Source organism: Daucus carota, chromosome 3, assembly GCF_001625215.2.
Source record: "Daucus carota subsp. sativus chromosome 3, DH1 v3.0, whole genome shotgun sequence".
In the NCBI taxonomy this organism is placed as follows: domain Eukaryota; kingdom Viridiplantae; phylum Streptophyta; class Magnoliopsida; order Apiales; family Apiaceae; genus Daucus; species Daucus carota.
Window position 1 is genome coordinate 53,099,529 of NC_030383.2, and position 19,924 is coordinate 53,119,452.

The window sequence follows — 19,924 nt, forward strand, 5'->3', positions numbered from 1 at the left end:
GAAGGGATTGATTGGATAGTGAGTACCATTAACTATTTTGATGATGCTTATAATTAATAATTAATAATAATAATTTAGTACGTAACTTTCTGGCTTTTATAAGTTGAACATCTCAAAGTTTATATAATATTAATTTTATTACCCCGTCTATGTAATTTACAATTTTTAATGCTCGGAGACGCGTTGAATGGTTAAATGAAGCACACGGTTGGATGTTCGATGCCTCGTAAGGAAATATTCAAAATAAAATGGATGGTGAAACAAACTAAGTAAGCGCCGAAATGTAAACTTGTTGAGTAGAGGAGTTGATTTAGAAGTGTATAAATAAGGGCAATGCAGATTTAGTCTCATCCTCCTCCTTACTCTCTAGCTAGCTATCTCTCCCTCGCACTTTGCACAAATATTTATCATCAAAGTTGACTCCTTGGGTGTGGATAATGGGGAGGCAACCTTGCTGTGACAAAGTTGGTTTGAAGAAGGGTCCATGGACTGTTGATGAAGATCGGAAACTCGTAAACTTTATGCTCACTAATGGCCAGTACTCCTGTTGGAGAGCTGTTCCTAAACTAGCTGGTACTATATCTTTGTATTTGCATTTTTATGGTTTGCTTTTACTTTTGTAATACATCCGGTTGAATTTTACATATATGTATTGCAGGGCTCCTGAGATGTGGTAAGAGCTGCAGGTTGAGATGGACAAACTACTTGAGACCAGATTTGAAAAGGGGAATGTTGTCAGAACACGAAGAAAACGTGGTGATTGATCTCCATTCTCAACTTGGCAATAGGTAATTTTCGACGAGTCCTACCAATTCCGGCTTCAAGTAACCAGTTTCTTACACGTTATGATCCATGACAAAGATAAACCTTCTGTTGTTATTAACTTATTATTACCCTCTCCTTGGTGGTGTTCACGTCTCGTTAAAATTATTGACAAAGGATATATCAGCATGTATAAAGAGAATCTGTTGCAGCCTACATAGCATCGTCAACCATGAACAGACTTTAGCTAAAAAATGAGTTTACATACAAAAATAAAAATTATAATCAATATTGTCTTCAAAAAATCACAATTCAACCATACTCATCCTTTGTATATAATTTTAGTCAACAATGGCTATTTTTGTCGAAACTCCACATGCCTGTAAAAAATCTGTAGGAACATTACACATTATTTATTACCATATTAAGCGATATATTCTATTTATAACAATCTAAATATTAATAACATATTATTTTGGAATTATAGCCAACCAATATAGTCAATACCATCGAAGCACAATATTTTACAGGTTCAGCAAATTTTACATTATGTCTTCGAGGTCCTATTTAGCCGACGATTATAGTCAATCTTTGATGATGTTCTAAGCATGCAGCCCTACTTTAGCATGGACAACTTTGCAGTGGCAACATACTCATACTCATTATTCTTATGCCAAATGGTGTTTTTGCAGATGGTCCAAGATTGCTTCTCATCTTCCTGGAAGAACCGATAATGAGATTAAAAATCACTGGAACACACACATAAAGAAAAAATTACGGAAAAGGGGGATTGACCCTTTAACTCACAGGCCACTAACACCTCCAATAGAAAATTTTCAAGAACCAGAAAACCATAACTCATCTGATGTGCATCAAAAAAGACAAACCGAGAAATTTATTGATCCACTCACTGTTCTACAGGATGAGATGCAAAGAATATTGGAAGCTCCAACTTTGGAAGTTATAAACAATGGATTTTGCGCAGATGAAGTGCCATTGATTGAACCCCATGAGATTCTTATTTCTAATTCTTCTGCGCCTTGTTGTTCCTCTTCTTCCTCCACTACCACATCAAATACAAACGTTAACATTCTACTAGAAAATTCAGAACTCTTGCCAACTAATTCTGACTGGCTTAATGGTGATGATAGCGCCACAAACAATGTAGGATTCTGGGACATGGATGATGGCTTCAGCGATTTGGATTTCTTGTTTGATGATATATCCTGCTCAAGATTTTTACCACTTCTCGAGTTTGGTATTGAGTGAAGAATCTTGGAAGATTTATCCTTTGCTAGGGGATTAAAAATTATACTTGGGTCGTATTAATATTTATTGCATATGTTTATATGTAATCTGTATTTGTTAACGGGTCGAAAATGATTCAAGTGACTTAAATATATATTTATCATTAATATACCGGGGTTTAGGAATTTAGGGTCGTTTGGTACACAGGGCGAGACCAGATATGAGTTTTGTTCATTTCAAACACATGACTCATGTTTGGTTGCATTAGAATCAATTTTATTTTCTATTTTTTTTATTTCAATAATTAAATATTAATTTTTAATACAAGAACAATCATTGATGTAAAAATATATAATAATAATAATCTTTTTAAATTTTTTAATTAATATAAATTAACAGCTACAGGGTAAAACATTAACTTTGTATGGAAAGAATCGGTAGAAAGAAGTCTACAAAATTACTATTTTACGTGCAGCTGTTAACTTTAACAGCCAACTTGACGGAATATGGTCAAAACAGTGCATATCGAAATGGTTTTTAAAGATTAGGGTGTGTATTGAAAAAAAAATTTGTTTGAGACCAATTCAAAAAAACGCTTAAACTTATGGGATGCATAGTGTAAATTACTCTAAAAATTATAAATCAGGGGCTTGCAAAATTTTCTCCATTCAATTTATTTATTACTTACATATTTTAATAAATATTGATTGGATGATAAATTAGATTATAATTTTTTTTAATATATATACTTAACGAGAAAAATATATAATCATGATCAATAATAAAAAGACTGAAATTAGTTTGATAAATTTATTTATTTTAAACTGTAAATAAATACAATCCTTCAATTTTAATTAATCATATTAATATTATTTAATTTTTATTATTAAAAATAAAAACAAATCAATTTTATTTTATTTCACAATATTACAAAATTTATAATGATATGATATTTGTTCAATTTTCAACATTATGCTGAAATTTGAAATCATAAACTATATTATCATTTTTCTAAAATTTTGAGGGTTTAAATAAAATTGCCTTTTATGTAACATGATACTTGATGAAGTTAATTGACCACAATAATGTTTAAATTACTCACAATTAAACATCAAACGCCATTCACTTACGGATACATTTACCCGATTATAGTATCAACTAGAAAGAGTTTAAGCTTAAATATTTTTTTTCAAATTTAAAGCGGGTTTTATTAATATTTAGAAAGAGACTCGATCGGGACAAATCCCCAATTAATTATGCAATTAGGTTGAAAAATAAATAAGCAAACTAAATAATTAGTCGTTATGTTTCCGGATTGCTGAACAAACTGAATACAAATACTCTGAAAATTTAAAATGAATATAATGGTTTTCCGAGCAATCCACCTTACGAAAATAGTAACTTCATAATTGATCGTCACATAGTGCAAAGTTTAGAAGACTCAGTTGCGAACAATGCTGTGAAAAGCGCAAATCAGTTTTAAGCGGTGGAGTGCTTAAGCGGTAAAAAGGACGCTTAAGCAGAATATTTATAAGCAGGGTCAATAAAACGGATTACCTATATATAATTAAATATTTAGTTATAATATTAATATAATTAAAAATAATATTATGTTGTGGTAAGAATTAAAATTTATAATATTTGTAATAAAATATATATTTTAAATATTTTAATATAATTGTACTTATAATATAAAAAAAATTTAATATTTCAAAATTAAAAAAAATTAGCAAGTTAACGTTATTTTGACCGCTTAATTCGCTTAATAGTCCGCTTAATTTTCAAAAACACAATCACCCGCTTAGTACAAAATCGAAGCGTAAAAGACCGATTCCGCTTAGACAGCCGTTTAAGCGCCCACTTAATGCGCTTTTTACAACACTGGTTGTTAAAATTAAGTTTAGCTTAAACTAAGTTTAAGCTTAAATTAGTTATTAATGAATATAATATAGTCATAAATAGCAAACACTATTTTGTTGCTGACGCAAATGGTTCTGGTTTTCACAGTATGTTCCTCCATAAAAATCATATGAATTTTTAGAATTGGAGATTTAACTTTACTACAAAATTTTTGTTTTATTAAATTCTGAGATAAATTTTGCATGTTTATACTTATAGTCTTCGTTGCTGAGTAATATTTTTTTCGCAATGTCTTCATTTGCAAACTTACTTATTTGATTTTCAATTTTAAATTTCTATGTTATTACATGCGATATTTATTAAGGGATAAAAATAATAAAAATACTAACACAATTAAGAATATATACTTAAAGATTAATTCAAATTTCTAATTATTATCTTAAAAATTAAAATAGTACTTTATTCAAAAAAAAAAAAAAATTAAAATAGTACTCCCTCCGTCCCACAATACATGTCTCTTTTGGAAAATTTTTTTGTCCCACAATACATGTCTACTTTTAGTTTCCAATGCAAATATATTGCAAATATTTCAAAATTACCCTTCTTGAAAGTTGTATAACAATTAATGGAGGTTGAATAAGAGTCTACATTCATGCATTTATTAGGGGTAGAGGTGAGAAAATTTTATCTAATCAATGCTTTCTTAATATGCGTAATTTTTTCAAAAGAGACATGTATTGTGGGACGGAGGGAGTATCAACATTAACGTGTGCGGACAAAATTGCTAGTATTTCAAAGACGAGAAAATTGGTTCACATACAAAGAGAGATAACGATCTTGGGCCCATACTGTGGCGGTAGACAGACCAATATACAGTCCGTGAATTCAGCTCATTTCATGGGCCTAGGCTTGCTTTTCGGGCTTTTAATAGATTAAGCTGAAACCCTAAAACAACTCAACGATTTGCATCCATACTTTCTCAGCCGCTGATACTCTGTTCTTCTAGCTTTCAATTTCATTTTTCCTCCTTTTCAATTATAAATCTGAAAATCAAGGCATCTCGTGCAAATTCCGCTGCTTTAACACAATAAACAGCAGGAATTAAGTTGATATAAAGATGCTAAATCAAATATACAGGCCCTATGGACATGCATCTTCCTAATTTCTATGGATTTTCAGCATTTTCTCGTAGGTTCAACATTTTTCCACTATTTTTTTTTAAAATTTCATTTCAGCATATACTGATTACAATTATAATTTGTTAATGAGAAGTAAAAACTGATGATTTGATTAAAAATCGTCAGAATGAACTAAAGATTATGTTATAGTATTGAGTAGTGAAGATGCTCTATGATGAATGATTTGCTTTAACCACACTGAAGAGATGCTTTGGTGAGTTTGTAAGGTTATGTTCTTTTTGGGATTAAGGTTTCAAAGAGATTAGTGTTTTCTTAAACGTTAAACTCTTCCTTAATTCTGGTAAGATTTAATCTTCAACTCATGATCAGTTTTCTCATGTGGAAAAACTTTGGCCTTTCACTGAGAGCTTTTATTTGATTTTATTTTTTCCGGTTTCAACTAAATTCAAAATTATTATTAGCAATGCATTGCGGTTTGCGGTTTTGATGATAATATATTGCTCCTGTTGACATTTGTGATGAAATTGTCTTTATGCCAATACAAATGTTTCAGTGAAGCAATTGAGTTATAGATGTTCAATTTACTCTATCCGTTTCCTGGAAGAATCATTGTGAAATTACTGCTTGAACACAACTCTGATCACGTTATATTCCTTCAACTTTGTTTACATTATAGTACTGAAATTTATGTTATTGATTAGTGGTATTACAGAGGAAGCGGTTGAGTAGCTATTCTGTTTGTTATAAGGAAACTCTTCTCTGCGATTTTGGAGAGTTTGTGGTTAGTAGTGTGGAAGTGGTGTGGGTGATGGAGGATGTGGTTCGGGAAATAGTATAGAGAAGAATTTATTAGCTAGAACTACATTTGCTGCATCGGATGGATGAAAGGCGTCCCAGAATACGTATTCAGTTCGATTCTTGCACAATTTTGAGTTTGGCAAGCATAGGCCTCCAACACTTGTGTCAACATTGCAGCAGGACGTGTTTGAGATCTTAAACCCTGTTCAGAATCAATGAGAACTCAGTCATTTTTCATATTTTGTTGACGCAATGGTAAGCTTTTAGGCTTCTGATTTTCCAAATATGTATGTATGATAATGTTAATCCTTTTCTAACTTACAGCAATCTATATTCTGTTAGAGTGTTTACCATAAGCAGTAGGGTTGTGGATCAAATCCCAGACTGCACTGTAAGTATCAGCAAATGCTAGCTTAGCACCATAAAGGTTTCGATTGAGAGCATCTAACAGCTTTTGCACCCTTGAGTTGAACTGGATCACCCATTCATTCACCTGCTTTAAACATTGCCCCCGTTTTGATTTCACCCGTTGGGAAGGTATGCACCCGAGGGGACCAAGCCCGTGGAAGACCATCTTTCTTGCACCAAGTTGATGGAGTCTCTTCACAACACATGTTTAAATTCAGTGACATTGTGTAAGTTGATAGTTTCTATTCTATCAAATAATTTGCAGATTTACCGTTAATTGTTCGCCTAATGTTGATATAAGAAGTCCTATGAATTCATCGTGAGTATACTGCTGACCATCGGCCAGAAAGGGTTGCAGATAATTGTTGACATAGTCATTGCTCCCTGAAAACAAACCGCAAGATTTGTTGCCTGTTACTGTGATAAGGCAGTAAGAGTAAGAAAAGCACAGAAGGTTGAATGATGATATCTATACCAATTCCAATAAAGAATATTGCTTCACTGCAGAGCTTTTCTGCAGCTTCTGATCCAATTTTTTGCTTCATTCCTTCCTTTGTCTTGTTAAAATTGTCGATCTGATCGCCAAATGATAATTTTTGGATCTGCAACAAACATTATATACCAGGAATCAGTCAATATGTAGTAATTTAATGGATGACTGGAAAAAATCTCTGAGAACTTAACAAAGTAAATTCCGGTGTCATTAAGAATTCCAGCTCCTCCAGATGCATAATTAACCCCTTTCAGAATAGCGTCATCGTTTAATGACAAGGAAAGAAAAGGTGGTGGCGATGGAATCCCAAGTTTTTCAGCTGCATTTTAACACAATACAATGTGATCTTACTTGTGGAGTTTGAAATATAATTACAGCATGTCAACTGACAAGTGTTTCTTCTTACAGATTATATCACCAATTGTCCTGCCATTAGTGAATCTTCCCGTAGCCATTCCACCTTTATAATCGATTCCATAATATGGGAAGTTGGATTTGGCAAGAGACAGCTGCAGGTAATTGTTGTTTCCTACTTCTGTCAAGGAATCACCAAAAATATATGTGACTATCGATGGCCCTGAAGAAACAGCCACCACGTAGGTGACAAGAAAGATCGCGATAACTTGTTGAGAAGCTGTCATTCTGCTCTTGTTGTTTAGTTTGGAAAAACAGGATGATTTATAGTTGATGGAAATACTGTGGAATGTGGTCTTAGTCAAGTCCAGTTGTTCAGGTTTGTTCATATCAGTGCTTATGCTCATATTGTGGACCAAAATGTTGAAAATAAGGAGTTTCTCAGAGATTCTAAGTCACATTTTTAGTTGGTTAATTAAACTTAAAATAACACAATTAAGTTGGTGGTTTTTGTCTAGTTGTTGCCCAACTTAATAAATTGAAGTCAGCAAGTAAGTGTTTTTGTTGCCATTTTTCTTGTTTCGGCAAGAATTTCTTTGCAGGCCTCACAAACTTGATTTTGCTTCTTTTTTTGTTGGGATTCTCATCCTCCATAGGAACATTTTTCATCAAGTTGTACCCAACACTCAGTTAGATTAAGGGGTTCTAATTTAATGGATTATATACTATCTATAGATTTAATTGCATTATATCTCATTTTGATTTTACATCGATTCTATGAAAAATGCCGTAATTTATGGTAAGATTTCAAAAAATATAAAATACACGGAACAATTTGACAAAATTCATCATTTTAGCATTTTATGAAGTCTAAAAAAAATCTGTCAGTATTTGAATATCATCTATTTAAATAAATTTTAAATAATATCAATTCAATGCATCAAATTTTTAAATATAATTTAATATCTTAATTGCATATCACCGGATTTTGTAACGTAATTTAGAATTCTACGCCTCATGATTTCGACACATTTTATGAGTTAAATGTATTAAATTTTATGAATGTAATTTTTTTTTAAAAATTTTAATTGAATACACACTCTAAAATTCTAAATTTTGCATAAACCAAATAAGATGAAAATAGTTTTGCATCTTAATTTATCGGTATACAGCTTGTTTATATACATTCTTTTTGAATTGAGAGTCAGAGGCCATCTCCTTCGCATACAATACAAAGATGCATTTTAATCCACTTCATTAATCTCATCTCACGTAATTACAGAGATCATAGTCGAGCACTCTTTCACGTGATCATTGTTTCTTCTCTTTGCAACATAGATTGGACACGTATTTTAAAATTTTTATAAGCAATTTACAAATTTTTTAAACTTTTTTCTATTTATACTTTATCTTTTTAAATAAAATTATATATTTATAATTTAAAATGTGATTAAGATGCATATTTTAATATTTATATTTTAAAATGCGATTAAGATGCATATTTTTATGTGAGGCGTTAAAATGCATATTTTTATATTTAGTTTTTAAAATTATTTTAAATTAAAGGTTTACATATATAATTTTGTCCAACATTTTTTTCCAAATAACTTATAGAAATATTTAGGGAATTTATCAAAAATACCACATGTTCTAAGTTTTTTTGCGGTTTTACTATCTTTTGACAAAAATTGCAAAAATACTAACTTTTTAAAATATATTTGCAAAAATACGGTCTGCAACTAGATGCAACCATATGTAACTTCGGTTAATTGGCCTAACAGGATTGCAAATATGGTTGCATCTGGTTGCAGGTATGGTTGCATGCGGTTGCAACATATTGTATATAGTATTTTTACAAATATTTTAAAAATTTTGTATTTTTGCAAAATCTTTAAAAAAATATGTAGTATTTTTGCAAAAACAATTTTGGACTTGGGTATTTATGAGAAAACCCCAAATATTTATTGTTTTAGCCCACAAGAAACTTTTCCGGTCGAGGGCGTAGGAGGTCGGTCCTTTTAAAAAGTGGCGAACCGGGACTAGGATTTAGGAGGAAATACATGACATGGGGTAATTAGAAGTGAGTTAAGTAATGAATGGAAGGCTTTCCAGAATTGTGTAGTATATACCAAAATGAGCGTTAGAAGAAAAGCAAGTGATGGAGCGTTTCAAGTAAGGAATCTAAGGCAGCAAGCAAGCAGGTGCATGCATGTTAATATTGCACTTTACACTTGGCAAAAACGCTGCTATAAACATCATACATCGCTGTATGAGTATTTACTTTCACAAAAGTAGCCAAATGCACTAAACTCACAAGTTGAGACGCGTCACGCAACTATCAACTTTCCCTTGATGCTATACAACCTGATCAGGTGTTAAGTGTTTGATAATATTCCCCAACCAGTTTTGAGAAACCCACAATACATGCCAATCTTCTGCTGCGGTGTTGAATGTGTGGTGGCATTCGGTTTTCTCAGGTGGGCATGGAAGCGTTGCACGTACATTGGCGCTTACGATAGCGCCACCTGGCCAGAAGCTACTGCTGCTGAATTCTCCCCGGTGCCTCGCCTTTGCCGCATTATACTTGCTATATACGAAGAAGATCTTGGAAGCCCGAGGTATCGGCCTGCAGATTGGTATGGAATGAACCTCGAATGGGTGATCAAGCGTGTTACTTATCAGCAGACAATGGGGAGGTCACCGCCTTATTTGATATACATTGATCACATTAATCGGGAGATTGTACTTGCGATTAGAGGGCTTAATTTAGTTAATCAAGACGATTACAAGCTTTTGCTTGATAATAGACTTGGAATGCAGAAGTTTGATGGTGGGTATGTTCATCATGGTTTGTTAAAGTCGGCTATCTGGTTGTTAAGAAGAGAGTCTGAGACTTTGAAGAATTTGTGGGTTGAAAATGGATCGTGTTATAAAATGGTGTTTACGGGGCATTCGTTGGGGTCTGGTGTGGCAGCATTGTTGACTGTCATTGCTGTTAATCATGGTGCTTGTCTAGGAGGAGTGCCTAGGAGTAAGATCAGCTGTTATGCTATGGCTCCTGCTAGGTGTATGTCTTTAAATTTGGCTGTCAAGTACGCTGATGTTATAAACTCAGTGGTTTTGCAGGTGAGAAATCATGGATTTAAAAGAATTCCTTAATACTCTATTTAACGGTTTTGTTGTATCAGTTCACTGTTTGATTTGGCCATTTTCCTTTTTGGTATCAAAAAGGTTCTTGCATCTCCCAGGATTTTTCAATTGTGATTTAGTTTTACTATTGTCGGTTGGTTGATTCCTGATATTATGTAGGCATTTGCTTAGCTTATGTACACCTGTATTTTATTCAATTGTCATTTGGTATTTTGAAAATTTGGCAGATACAGGTGACTATGTTAATGTTGTGAAATTAAGATTATTAGTTGAATCTTTTTGTGTCCAGGATGATTTCCTTCCTCGAACAGCCACCCCGCTGGAAGATATATTTAAATCAGTCTTCTGGTTAGTTTATTCTTGTATAATTTTTTTTCTTTGTTTAAATTGCATAAATTAGCCTTTTATAGGATCAAGTTTTTATTATTATCTAAAGCAGGCCTTGATACTTTGGACAGCTTGCCTTGCTTACTATTTCTACTGTGCTTGAGGGATACCTTCATACCTGAACGTAGGAAGCTCGGAGATCCTAGACGACTGTATGCACCAGGACGAATGTATCATATTGTAGATCGAAAATTTTGCAGGTGAGTATGAGTTTACTACAGTAGAACCCCTCTTAAGTGATATCCTTGGGAATGGAGAAGTTATCACTTTAGAGAGTTTATCATTTAAGAGTGTTTATATTTTTCTAATAAAAATAATTTTCTACATATTAATATTCATCATGTACATCATTTCCAAATGATACAGCAACATTTATGTGTATTATAACTATCAGGGTCAAAACAACAAATATAATCGATACTACTATCTAAATTTATGAAATTCTGTCATATATATAACATAATTATATTACAAAGATGAATAAAGAGAAAATAGATGATAAAAATACATGCTGTAAAATTATTCACAAAAACAGTATTGCACAAATCACCATTATAAAATATTTGTCATTTTCATCAAGTGTATAATAACATATATATAGTCGGAAGATATAATTTTATGCAGAAGTTGGGACCGATATTTAACACTAAGATTTCCTGAAAATATATGAAATATCACGATAGGGAGGTTATTAAATTTTAATACCAGACCCGATTTGGGACCGAGACTTTTTATGATTTTATCAATTTAGAGAGTTTATTACTTTGTAGAGTATTTCTTTAGAGAGGTTCTACTGTAATAGTTTCACTAAGTGGCTATCAGTGCGATACAAAATAAAACTCAACTTAATAAGTAATTTTTCATGGGGAGGAATATTAATGGATAAATATGGAAACAGAGCAAAAGATGATGCTTGTAGTAATTGTTCAAATTCGATATCAAATTTACTCTTTTTTTTCGAGCACAGATGTGGAAGATATCCTCCAGAGGTCAGAACAGCAATCCCTGTTGAAGAAAGATTCGAACATATTGTTTTATCATGCAGCACTACATCTGATCATGCAATATTTTGGATAGAACGAGAAGCAGAAACAGCACTAGAAGTATGTGGGAAGGATCATTTACATGCAATGGATATCTTTCTCTCAGTTAAATACTTTATGGTAGCTTTTGTTCTAAATTATATGCAACGGATTTTCAGCAATATTGTTCATAGAGCTAGAAGAATTTGAAAGATTGTTTTCTTTTTCTAGTAACATACATGGTAAGTGAACAAAGACGCGCACAACAATCTTAGTATACACCACAATGTAAAGCAGGATAGATGTTAATATCTTAACTGATGCAATACAAAAGTTTTATCAAATCCTACATTAATGTGGTAGTGACAACTTACACAGAATCTAGCAAAATTAAAATGGCTGACTCGCCTAGGCAGGGACGGAGGGAAGGGGGGGTATGGGGTGGTCTTGGCCCCCCCAAAACCTTCCCCAAGCCCTTATATATAATCAATTTATATGATTAAAATTCATAATTTGAGGTATTTAGTCCCCCCAAAACTCATGATTTTATCGTATTTTGTCCTTAAAATTTTTTTAGTAAAATTTCGCCCCCCCGGAAAATATTTCTGGTTCCGTCCCTGCGCCTAGGACTGCATGAATATTCAAGACAAAAGACTTAATCTTTTTCAGAACATAGATTGTATCTTGTAAAGAAGAATCAACATCATTATTTCTGTAAGATTTGATGTAATTTTGTTGTGTTATAATAAGTTTTTTTTATAGATACTGAAGGAGAACAATTCTGGGACTCTGACTACTGCCCCAGAAGTACAAAGAATAGAGAGATTGTACTCCCTGGAAAAAGAACACAAGGATGCTCTGGAGAGAGCTGTTAGTTTGGACATACCTCATGTTGTAAGTGACCCGCAAAAGAAGACCTTAAAGGAGGAAGAAGAAGAAGAAGAAAAAGAAGAGGGATTTTCATCAGGGGACAAAGAAGGAGGATTTCAGAATGAAAGCAAAGACGCCCAAAGACCGAGTTCAAGCTCTGTTGGAGAAAGAATCGATTGGAATGATGTTGTGCATATGCTCTTTGACAAGAATGAGTGCGGCAAACTGCAATTGAAGAGAGATGTAGCTGCAGCTTCCAAATGAGCCCTTAGAGCATATAATGTTGGACTTCAACTGTTAAAGAGCACCTTCTTTTTAGAAGTAATGAAGCATAGGAAGCTGGAAGAGATGTTGTCATTCGACAAAGTTTTACTTCTATCAGTTCTAAAAGTTTACCCCTCTTTTTTTAAATGTCGCGTAGCTATCCGGTGTTTTGTTTTCTTTGGATTTTATAGTTGAGAAAAATTGGAGGACATCCGAATTTAAAAGCATACCTTGCAATGAGGAAATGCTGATAGCTGCAATTCCTGTTATCAACTCTTGTTCAAGTTTGCATGGCTTCTGGCGTAGTGACTGGCTGACTGCTGACCTTAATACATACCCCACGTGAGAATTATTAACTTTAACTTCTACATATTACCTCACAAAAGAAATACTCTCGAAAGACAAGTATGCTGTTGTCTCTGAAATGATAAACAAAACATCCGGCTTTCAGTGGGACGATCAACAAAAATGATACAATGTGAGAAACAAGCTTATGATGAGTTTTGCAAGGTAAATAAATTTGTCAAAATATCGTTATTTATTATAATTTGTATTCTTCAACTAATATACCTGTTTTATTCAGAATCATCCTAAAGCTGGAGGACTATGGAGGACTCCATTCCTTATCTTGACAAGCTAGATATTGTATTTGGTATTAACAGAGCAAATGGAATTGCTTCTGAGTTGCCGGAAGACTCCGTTAACAATCTTGAGAACATCGTTAACCTTGCAAATGGCAAATGACGAAAGTGATGATGATAGTCTACCACAACCTCCGGTTGCTAAGAAAATAAAGAAAGAAAAAACTTCCAAAGGATCGGAGAAGAAAAAATCTGTTCAAATTATGGATTTAACTTCTAACCATATGGCTAATGAATTCACTGGATTTATGAAAGGTATGAGCAATCACCTAACAACCATTGCAAATGCCATGAGTTCTACAGAGAATCGTGAATTAGAGGTTGATAAACAAAAGAAAAAAATTACTTCCCGAGATAGCTAGCTTGCTGGGTATCACCAAACCACAAGCAACTAGAGCTTCTTTTTTGTTTTCCTCGAATCTTAACCATATGGAAGTTTTCTTTCCGAGCCCTGATGATGACTGGAAGAAAGAAGGGGTGCTTGATATACTGTATTTTAATGATGCAACACGTCGTGATGTGCCATGAGATCATATGATCATTAGTACTTTTATTTAAATTTCATGAACTGCTTAAGTTTAGGATTTGCATTTTGAGTTAGGATTGAGTTTTTATCTTAATATCTTGAATGATAATTGTAGAGATAATACATTGGTTTTTGGGTTTTTTCTGATTTAGGATGGACGCAAATTTGGATCTATTTTCATCTTTGCATATATTTTCATGTTATTATGTGGTGTAAAATGTAGTTATGAATCAGATGCAACCTATAGTTGTCTTAGTAGGCAGATGTGTTAAAAGTTGGTCCATCTGCTCCTACACAAGTCACTCAAGGACTCAAGGTGCTTTTTGCAAAACATGTTGAGTTTAAATCTGGGTACAGGACAATTGCACAGTTTACTGATGCAAGATTTAGTATTTTATATATTTTGCAGTTACAGTGGAAAACAGAATGTGAAGTGCTAATACTTTTGTTTTTAGACTTGTTAATTCTTTTGTTTGTTTTAATTGTTATTCACGCCTGCATCATAAATATCGCAGGCCATGGGAACAGAGCTGTATTTCGGGACATTAAAGACAAAATGCCTGCTTTGGAAAATTTTCTTACAGCAGAAGCTCATAGGAATTTATTGCATACATGAACCTTGAAGACTCTAGTTGAGCATGATCATTCAGGACAGGACGTCCCTGTGCTAATTTGGTGTTTGGGCATTACACCCAACACAAATAAATAGATATGAGAGTAATGCTTATAGTTCACTGCTCTCAGAATAGTCTCACTTTGTTATTCCAACGATTAGAATTAGTATTAGTACAATGATTGAGGATGGCGATGATAGGTGCCTTGTTTACTATACAAGTTGTTCAACCACATGTCTAAAGGTTTATTAAATCCACCTTCCATGGATTTACAATTGTTAATACATGATTCAGTATAATGCCTATGTCACTGTCTCGTGGAACAACTGCAGCATATTAATATTATATTGCTTTGTCGATCCTATAAAAAGCCATGTATATTTTTCTATGGATTTTGATTCTTGAATCTAGAATTTATAAACCAAACATCGGGTAACAGTATCATTCCCATTCCAAAAGTGAAGCAAACACACGGGGTGAGGAATGAAATTTTAAACCCATACCTGCAAAACCCGATTCCACATTCCAATCCCATACCTTATTTCGAATCAAACGACCCCTTAATACTCAATAGACCCTGTACCATATCCCAATTATTTATAATTATTTTCAGGGTCATTCCTCTTTAACCACTATAGTTTGCGAGATATACACATGTACCACCCGAGTTTGAAAGTGGACAATTCAACCACTGTTTCTACAAAAATGAACCAGGAACTATTATTGACTTACAAAAGATGACTTTTGCTCTTTGATTTTTAAAAATAGCTTGCATAAACACACATAGAAATGCATACAAACACAATGGTCCTGCATATTTCTAGTCCATACAATCTTGTTGTCCAGCTTGGTATTACAAATCTACGAACAATATGTTAATAATAAAACTAATAAATTATTAAACTTTAACTATCAACGTATGTAAGTGAAGCCAGTCAATCGTCTCAGCCTATGGGTAGTTCCTTTAACCTCCAAACCCCAACTTAAACATCTTTGGTACTCTTCCAACAAGCAAAAATAGACAACATGTATGTATTAGAATGTATATAATACGAGTTAATATAATCACAACAAGAAGGCTGCAAATGCATAATAACGTTTCATCCAACAACTTCCTTCAAACCTTAAACTGCAACTGATGTTAACCGTCCAATTTTAAACTCGAATGATACGTGTGTGTAACTCTACAAACTGTATGGTTAAAATGTTAGTAACTAATATTTCCAGCAACCAAATCACAGTTTGGTAATACCAACCAAATCAAGCACTGCTCTTCATAAGAACTCTCTAAAAATGAATAACCATTATTAGATCAAACTTTCTCCACAATAAAAAAAATAGAAAATCAAAAACAAAAATTAGACACAAAAATAGTATTACAAGAATACTATTTTTGCCGCCTGATGCTACTTTCGAGTACATCATGAGCCGGGCCGGAACTCTTACAAGAATAGTATTACGCATACTCCTGTTACCCATACTTCTCCTTTGATTCTCCGAAACTCTATGACTAATTAAGTATGAGCTTCATCAATATGGCATCTTTCTCTATCTACGTAAATTCCACTATTCCCAACATAAAAATTATGTATTGGCTATTTAATAAAGATTACCGTTGCAATTTCAGTTTGTTTACTATATCTCTAGGTACGATGATTATGCGGTCCGACGATCATAAGCTGATATGGGTAGCGAAACTCTTCGCACATGATAATAGGAGGAACATGGTCGATATTCAAGCTCCTTTCCGACGTCCTTTTCTAAGAGATATGTTTTAACTTACAAACTCAATTACAATGGTAACTATTATTAAATATTAACAATATAATTTTGGTGTCGGAAATGAGAGAATTTATTTTGGTGCACAAGCAGACTCTATTTTTGAAACTCATACTTGAGGGCATAGAATTTTGAGAAATACAAAATATAGGGTCACAAACCTCTCTTTCATTCGCCAACAAACTTTGAATATGATTCGCTAAAATAATTTATGATTATCAGGCAGCATATGCGCACATAAGAGATGAACTTCCACAAGCCCACAATAAGGTCATCGGAAGGAGCTTGAATATCGGCCATGTTCATCCTATTGTTGTGGGCGAGCAGTTTCACTACGAATACAACTCATACTCATAGGATTGCACAATCACAATATCCGGAGAATATGTTATAACTTAAAAACTCAAGTCATAACGGTAATTGTAATTAAATATCCGCTACATAATTTCAGTGCTGGGAATGAGAGTATTTACATCGGTGGGGAAGGAAGCTTTATTTACAACGGTAATTTTAGAATTTTAAAACTCTAATTTCAGCACTAATGCATGGTTTAACATGAGCATTTCAACATAAAGAAAATAATATTCATGGATATTCATGAAGTGCATAATTCAATTAAGAGGTGAATATTAATCACATATATATTTTTACACACCTGATAATGTATTAATGTTTCACCGTAAAAAGCTTTACCAGACATTTATGCAGAACATATTCTCTTTACACTTGACAGTGAAATTTTTTCAAATCTATGTGCCATAACGCTACCCGTTCTTGTAAAGAAAGATGTGATAATGAAAGCACAGAGGGAGTTTGGGTGTCCATTCCAGCATAATTTTTGTTGATTTAAAGGCGCGCCAGATTGACTTGGGCTTTCTTCACCACTGGAGGCTGCATATAATTAAAGCTTGGGTTAGTAAAAAATCATAAATATATATGGGTTGTAAACGATAGCTTGAAGCAGGAACAACATACCTCTAAGCCTATGGATTGGTGAATCTTTTTCGTGCACACCCCGCATAACATCATTGATGAGAATAGCACAGCGGTAGCCCACTCTGATTTTCGTTATGATCTGTTCTCCGATATTCTCATCGAAATTTCCAAGTGAATTGAAAAGATAGGTTGGTCCGGAAAATTTCTCTCAATGAAGCCTTTTAGCTTGTCGGTCACAGTTGTTATTGGAGAAACAAAATATATTATTCTGTAAAAAGGTAAAAAATATGGAATAAGTGTTTTAAACCATAATGAGCTTACAATTGGATCTGACATTTAGTTCAACAAGCACGTACGTCGTCAGCGTCATATTTGAGCTTAAAGGGGTGTGTCTGGGCGGTTGAGATATTTCTCAACTACTTCAACTTTTCCGTATCAACTTTAGTAATGTTACGGGAATTAAAAAAATCGTATCCGGTCGCACATTTAAAAAGTAAATGAATCGGCAAAACTGGTTGAGAAACACTAGAATTAATAAAATTAACCAACTAAAGTAAATGAATCGGAAAAACTAACTGAGACACATCAGAATGAGTTAATTGAACCAATTTCAAGTATTCATCGATCCAAGATTTTTTTTATATAATTCATATTCTTCCTCTCTGTGATCCTCCACATTGTTTTCTATGTTTCAGACTTTTGTTCTCGAAGCAAATAAACTCCATTGCGAGCCATGCATAGAGAAACTGAAGAAACATTTATGGCCTGTTTCGGAACATGGATTTATTTTCAAATTCTGGATTTGATCAAATAACCTGTTTGGGAGTTTGGATTTGGATTTCATTTGAAATCCAGACACTCAAATACTAGTATGAGAATTTGAAATGACAACTCAAATCCTGTCATTTGAATTCCAACATTTGAAATGAAATACAAGTTTCCAAACGGCCTCTTACTTCAATTCAATGGTAATTTTGTTATTAATCCGTTTTTTTATTGTCCATCATCTTATAAAATCTTAACAACAAGTTGCGCTGTGATTTTTTATATTCATCTACTAATATATATTCACTAATTTATAAATTTTTAGGAATTGTGGATGTTGATGTAGATCTATAGAATAAGATGGTAAGGATTAAAGGCAATATATATATTGTGAAATTCAGCAAGATATTTCAGAGAAATTCTGTAAATGCGCAACTTGTCTACTATAAGAAAGAAAGATTGGAAGATGATGATCAAGTGAAGGAAATTCGTGGCAGAAAAGAAAATGACTATTCTAGCTGCTCTGACCACGATGAAGGAGAAGATATCGGTGCAAATTGTCAAGTAAAACAGAAAATGTGTAGAGATCATGATCAAAGAAAGGAAGGGCATGGCAAAAAAGTGAAAGAATGTTCTTGTGATGATGATGAAGCAGAAGAAGTTGGTGTAGATCATTACAGAAAACGTGACGCTTTCAAAGATCATAGACCTGAAGCTTATGTGCCGCCTAGAAAAGCATATTACTGGGGAGATGTTCAATCTGGGAGGCACAAGAACTTTCCGATTATACTAGGAGCTGGTTCAAGGTTTAATGCAGCCTATCCGAATTACCATGGTTCGTACTACCCTGGACAATGGTCACAGGCTTACTTTATGTAAGCGAATTCGAGTTGCGAACTTGATCTTGCCATTCTGTTTCTCATTTTTTTACCAACTTCTGTTAGTTACATTTCTGTATAAACATTCATGTGTTTAGAGAAGCTTTGGGCAGTTTAATGTTTAGGAATATCAATCTTTGATCTTATCGAATGTTTAGGATTATTTATCTTTGATCTTAATATATGAATGATTTGTTTTATCTAGATTAAAATTATTAATGAATGCAATACCTAACCGCAAGGAATGCAAAGATTAGCACATTAACTGTTATAGCTTAACGAAAAAATACTGGTCTAAACAAACACAACAAGGCGTGAGCAACTCTACAAATTGCTCTCTTTCTTTGAATTTGATTCTTGAGATGCATTTCAAGTCAGGCTGATTCACATCATTCCATTACTGAATGGGTTACACCCCAAGAAGGTAGCTTGAAGACCTCCGCACAAATAGTACAAAGGCAGGCAAAACATCTGAATTCCACTATTAACATCTGTAGCCCTAGCTATGTTTTTTCCCTTCCCTGCAACATCTCCACAATCACTTGCAGTTGCTACTAAGTTGCCCCCGTGTTGTTTACTCTTTCCAGAGTTGTCCAACAATTTCCCACCACCCCACCACTGGCTGGAACAGGCCTTGGTTCCGGAGTTGTGTATTTGCATTTTGAAACAGATTCATATCCTCGGGTAATGTTTCCAACATCTTTCAGTAACTGCTTTTCGGCAAATGCTCTACAATCTTTTAAAGTGCTATGTTTAGTTTTCCAACATTTAAAATTTCCTTTTCATTTTCTTTTAAACTTTTTGATCCATAGAACTTCATGACCATCGCACAAAATTTTTGGTGTTATATCCAACATTTAACATGCCCTAAACCTATGAGCTGGGCTCACATCAAGACCAAAGATGCTATGGACCACTGAGGAGGCCAGGAATGGGTTGAGTGTCGTTGGGAATGCCTAACATGGTGGGTGCACCAAGGAATGCCTCCATCTTGGTGCATCCCAGTTGGAGGAAGAGATTGGGATTTCAT

The 19,924-nt window shown here is 33.6% G+C and overlaps 3 protein-coding genes and 1 long non-coding RNA gene across 7 annotated transcripts; 3 read left to right on the forward strand and 1 right to left on the reverse strand.

The window, feature by feature from the left end:
* Nucleotides 1–329: 329 nt before the first annotated feature.
* Nucleotides 330–2,237, forward strand: LOC108210471 (transcription factor MYB20). The gene is made up of 3 exons (XM_017381768.2): nucleotides 330–573; nucleotides 659–788; nucleotides 1,455–2,237. The coding sequence occupies exons 1-3, from the start codon at nucleotides 438–440 to the stop codon at nucleotides 2,029–2,031; spliced, it is 843 nt and encodes a 280-aa protein (XP_017237257.1). The 5' UTR covers nucleotides 330–437; the 3' UTR covers nucleotides 2,032–2,237.
* A 3,062-nt stretch (nucleotides 2,238–5,299) lies between these two features.
* LOC108210472 (GDSL esterase/lipase At5g37690) lies at nucleotides 5,300–7,469 on the reverse strand. Its single transcript, XM_017381769.2, has 6 exons — nucleotides 7,115–7,469; nucleotides 6,900–7,027; nucleotides 6,691–6,817; nucleotides 6,487–6,599; nucleotides 6,159–6,408; nucleotides 5,300–6,009 (listed from the first exon to the last, which is right to left on the reverse strand). Exons 1-6 carry the CDS (start codon nucleotides 7,467–7,469, stop codon nucleotides 5,792–5,794), a joined length of 1,191 nt encoding a protein of 396 aa, XP_017237258.1. The 3' UTR covers nucleotides 5,300–5,791.
* Nucleotides 5,921–7,734, forward strand: LOC108210473 (uncharacterized). The gene is made up of 3 exons (XR_001804855.2): nucleotides 5,921–6,062; nucleotides 6,150–6,442; nucleotides 7,117–7,734. It is a non-coding gene; the product is annotated as an uncharacterized LOC108210473 (long non-coding RNA).
* A 1,294-nt stretch (nucleotides 7,735–9,028) lies between these two features.
* On the forward strand, nucleotides 9,029–14,092 carry LOC108211039 (uncharacterized). 4 transcript variants are annotated; one of them, XM_017382516.2, is made up of 6 exons: nucleotides 9,030–10,188; nucleotides 10,502–10,560; nucleotides 10,671–10,799; nucleotides 11,567–11,762; nucleotides 12,384–13,265; nucleotides 13,339–14,092. In XM_017382516.2, exons 1-5 carry the CDS (start codon nucleotides 9,487–9,489, stop codon nucleotides 12,753–12,755), a joined length of 1,458 nt encoding a protein of 485 aa, XP_017238005.1. In that variant the 5' UTR covers nucleotides 9,030–9,486; the 3' UTR covers nucleotides 12,756–13,265; nucleotides 13,339–14,092. The 4 variants fall into 4 exon arrangements, with proteins under 4 accessions (XP_063945447.1, XP_017238005.1, XP_017238006.1 ...); XM_017382517.2 differs by having other exon boundaries at nucleotides 11,567–11,747; XM_017382518.2 differs by having other exon boundaries at nucleotides 9,033–10,188; nucleotides 11,567–11,702.
* Nucleotides 14,093–19,924: the final 5,832 nt, after the last annotated feature.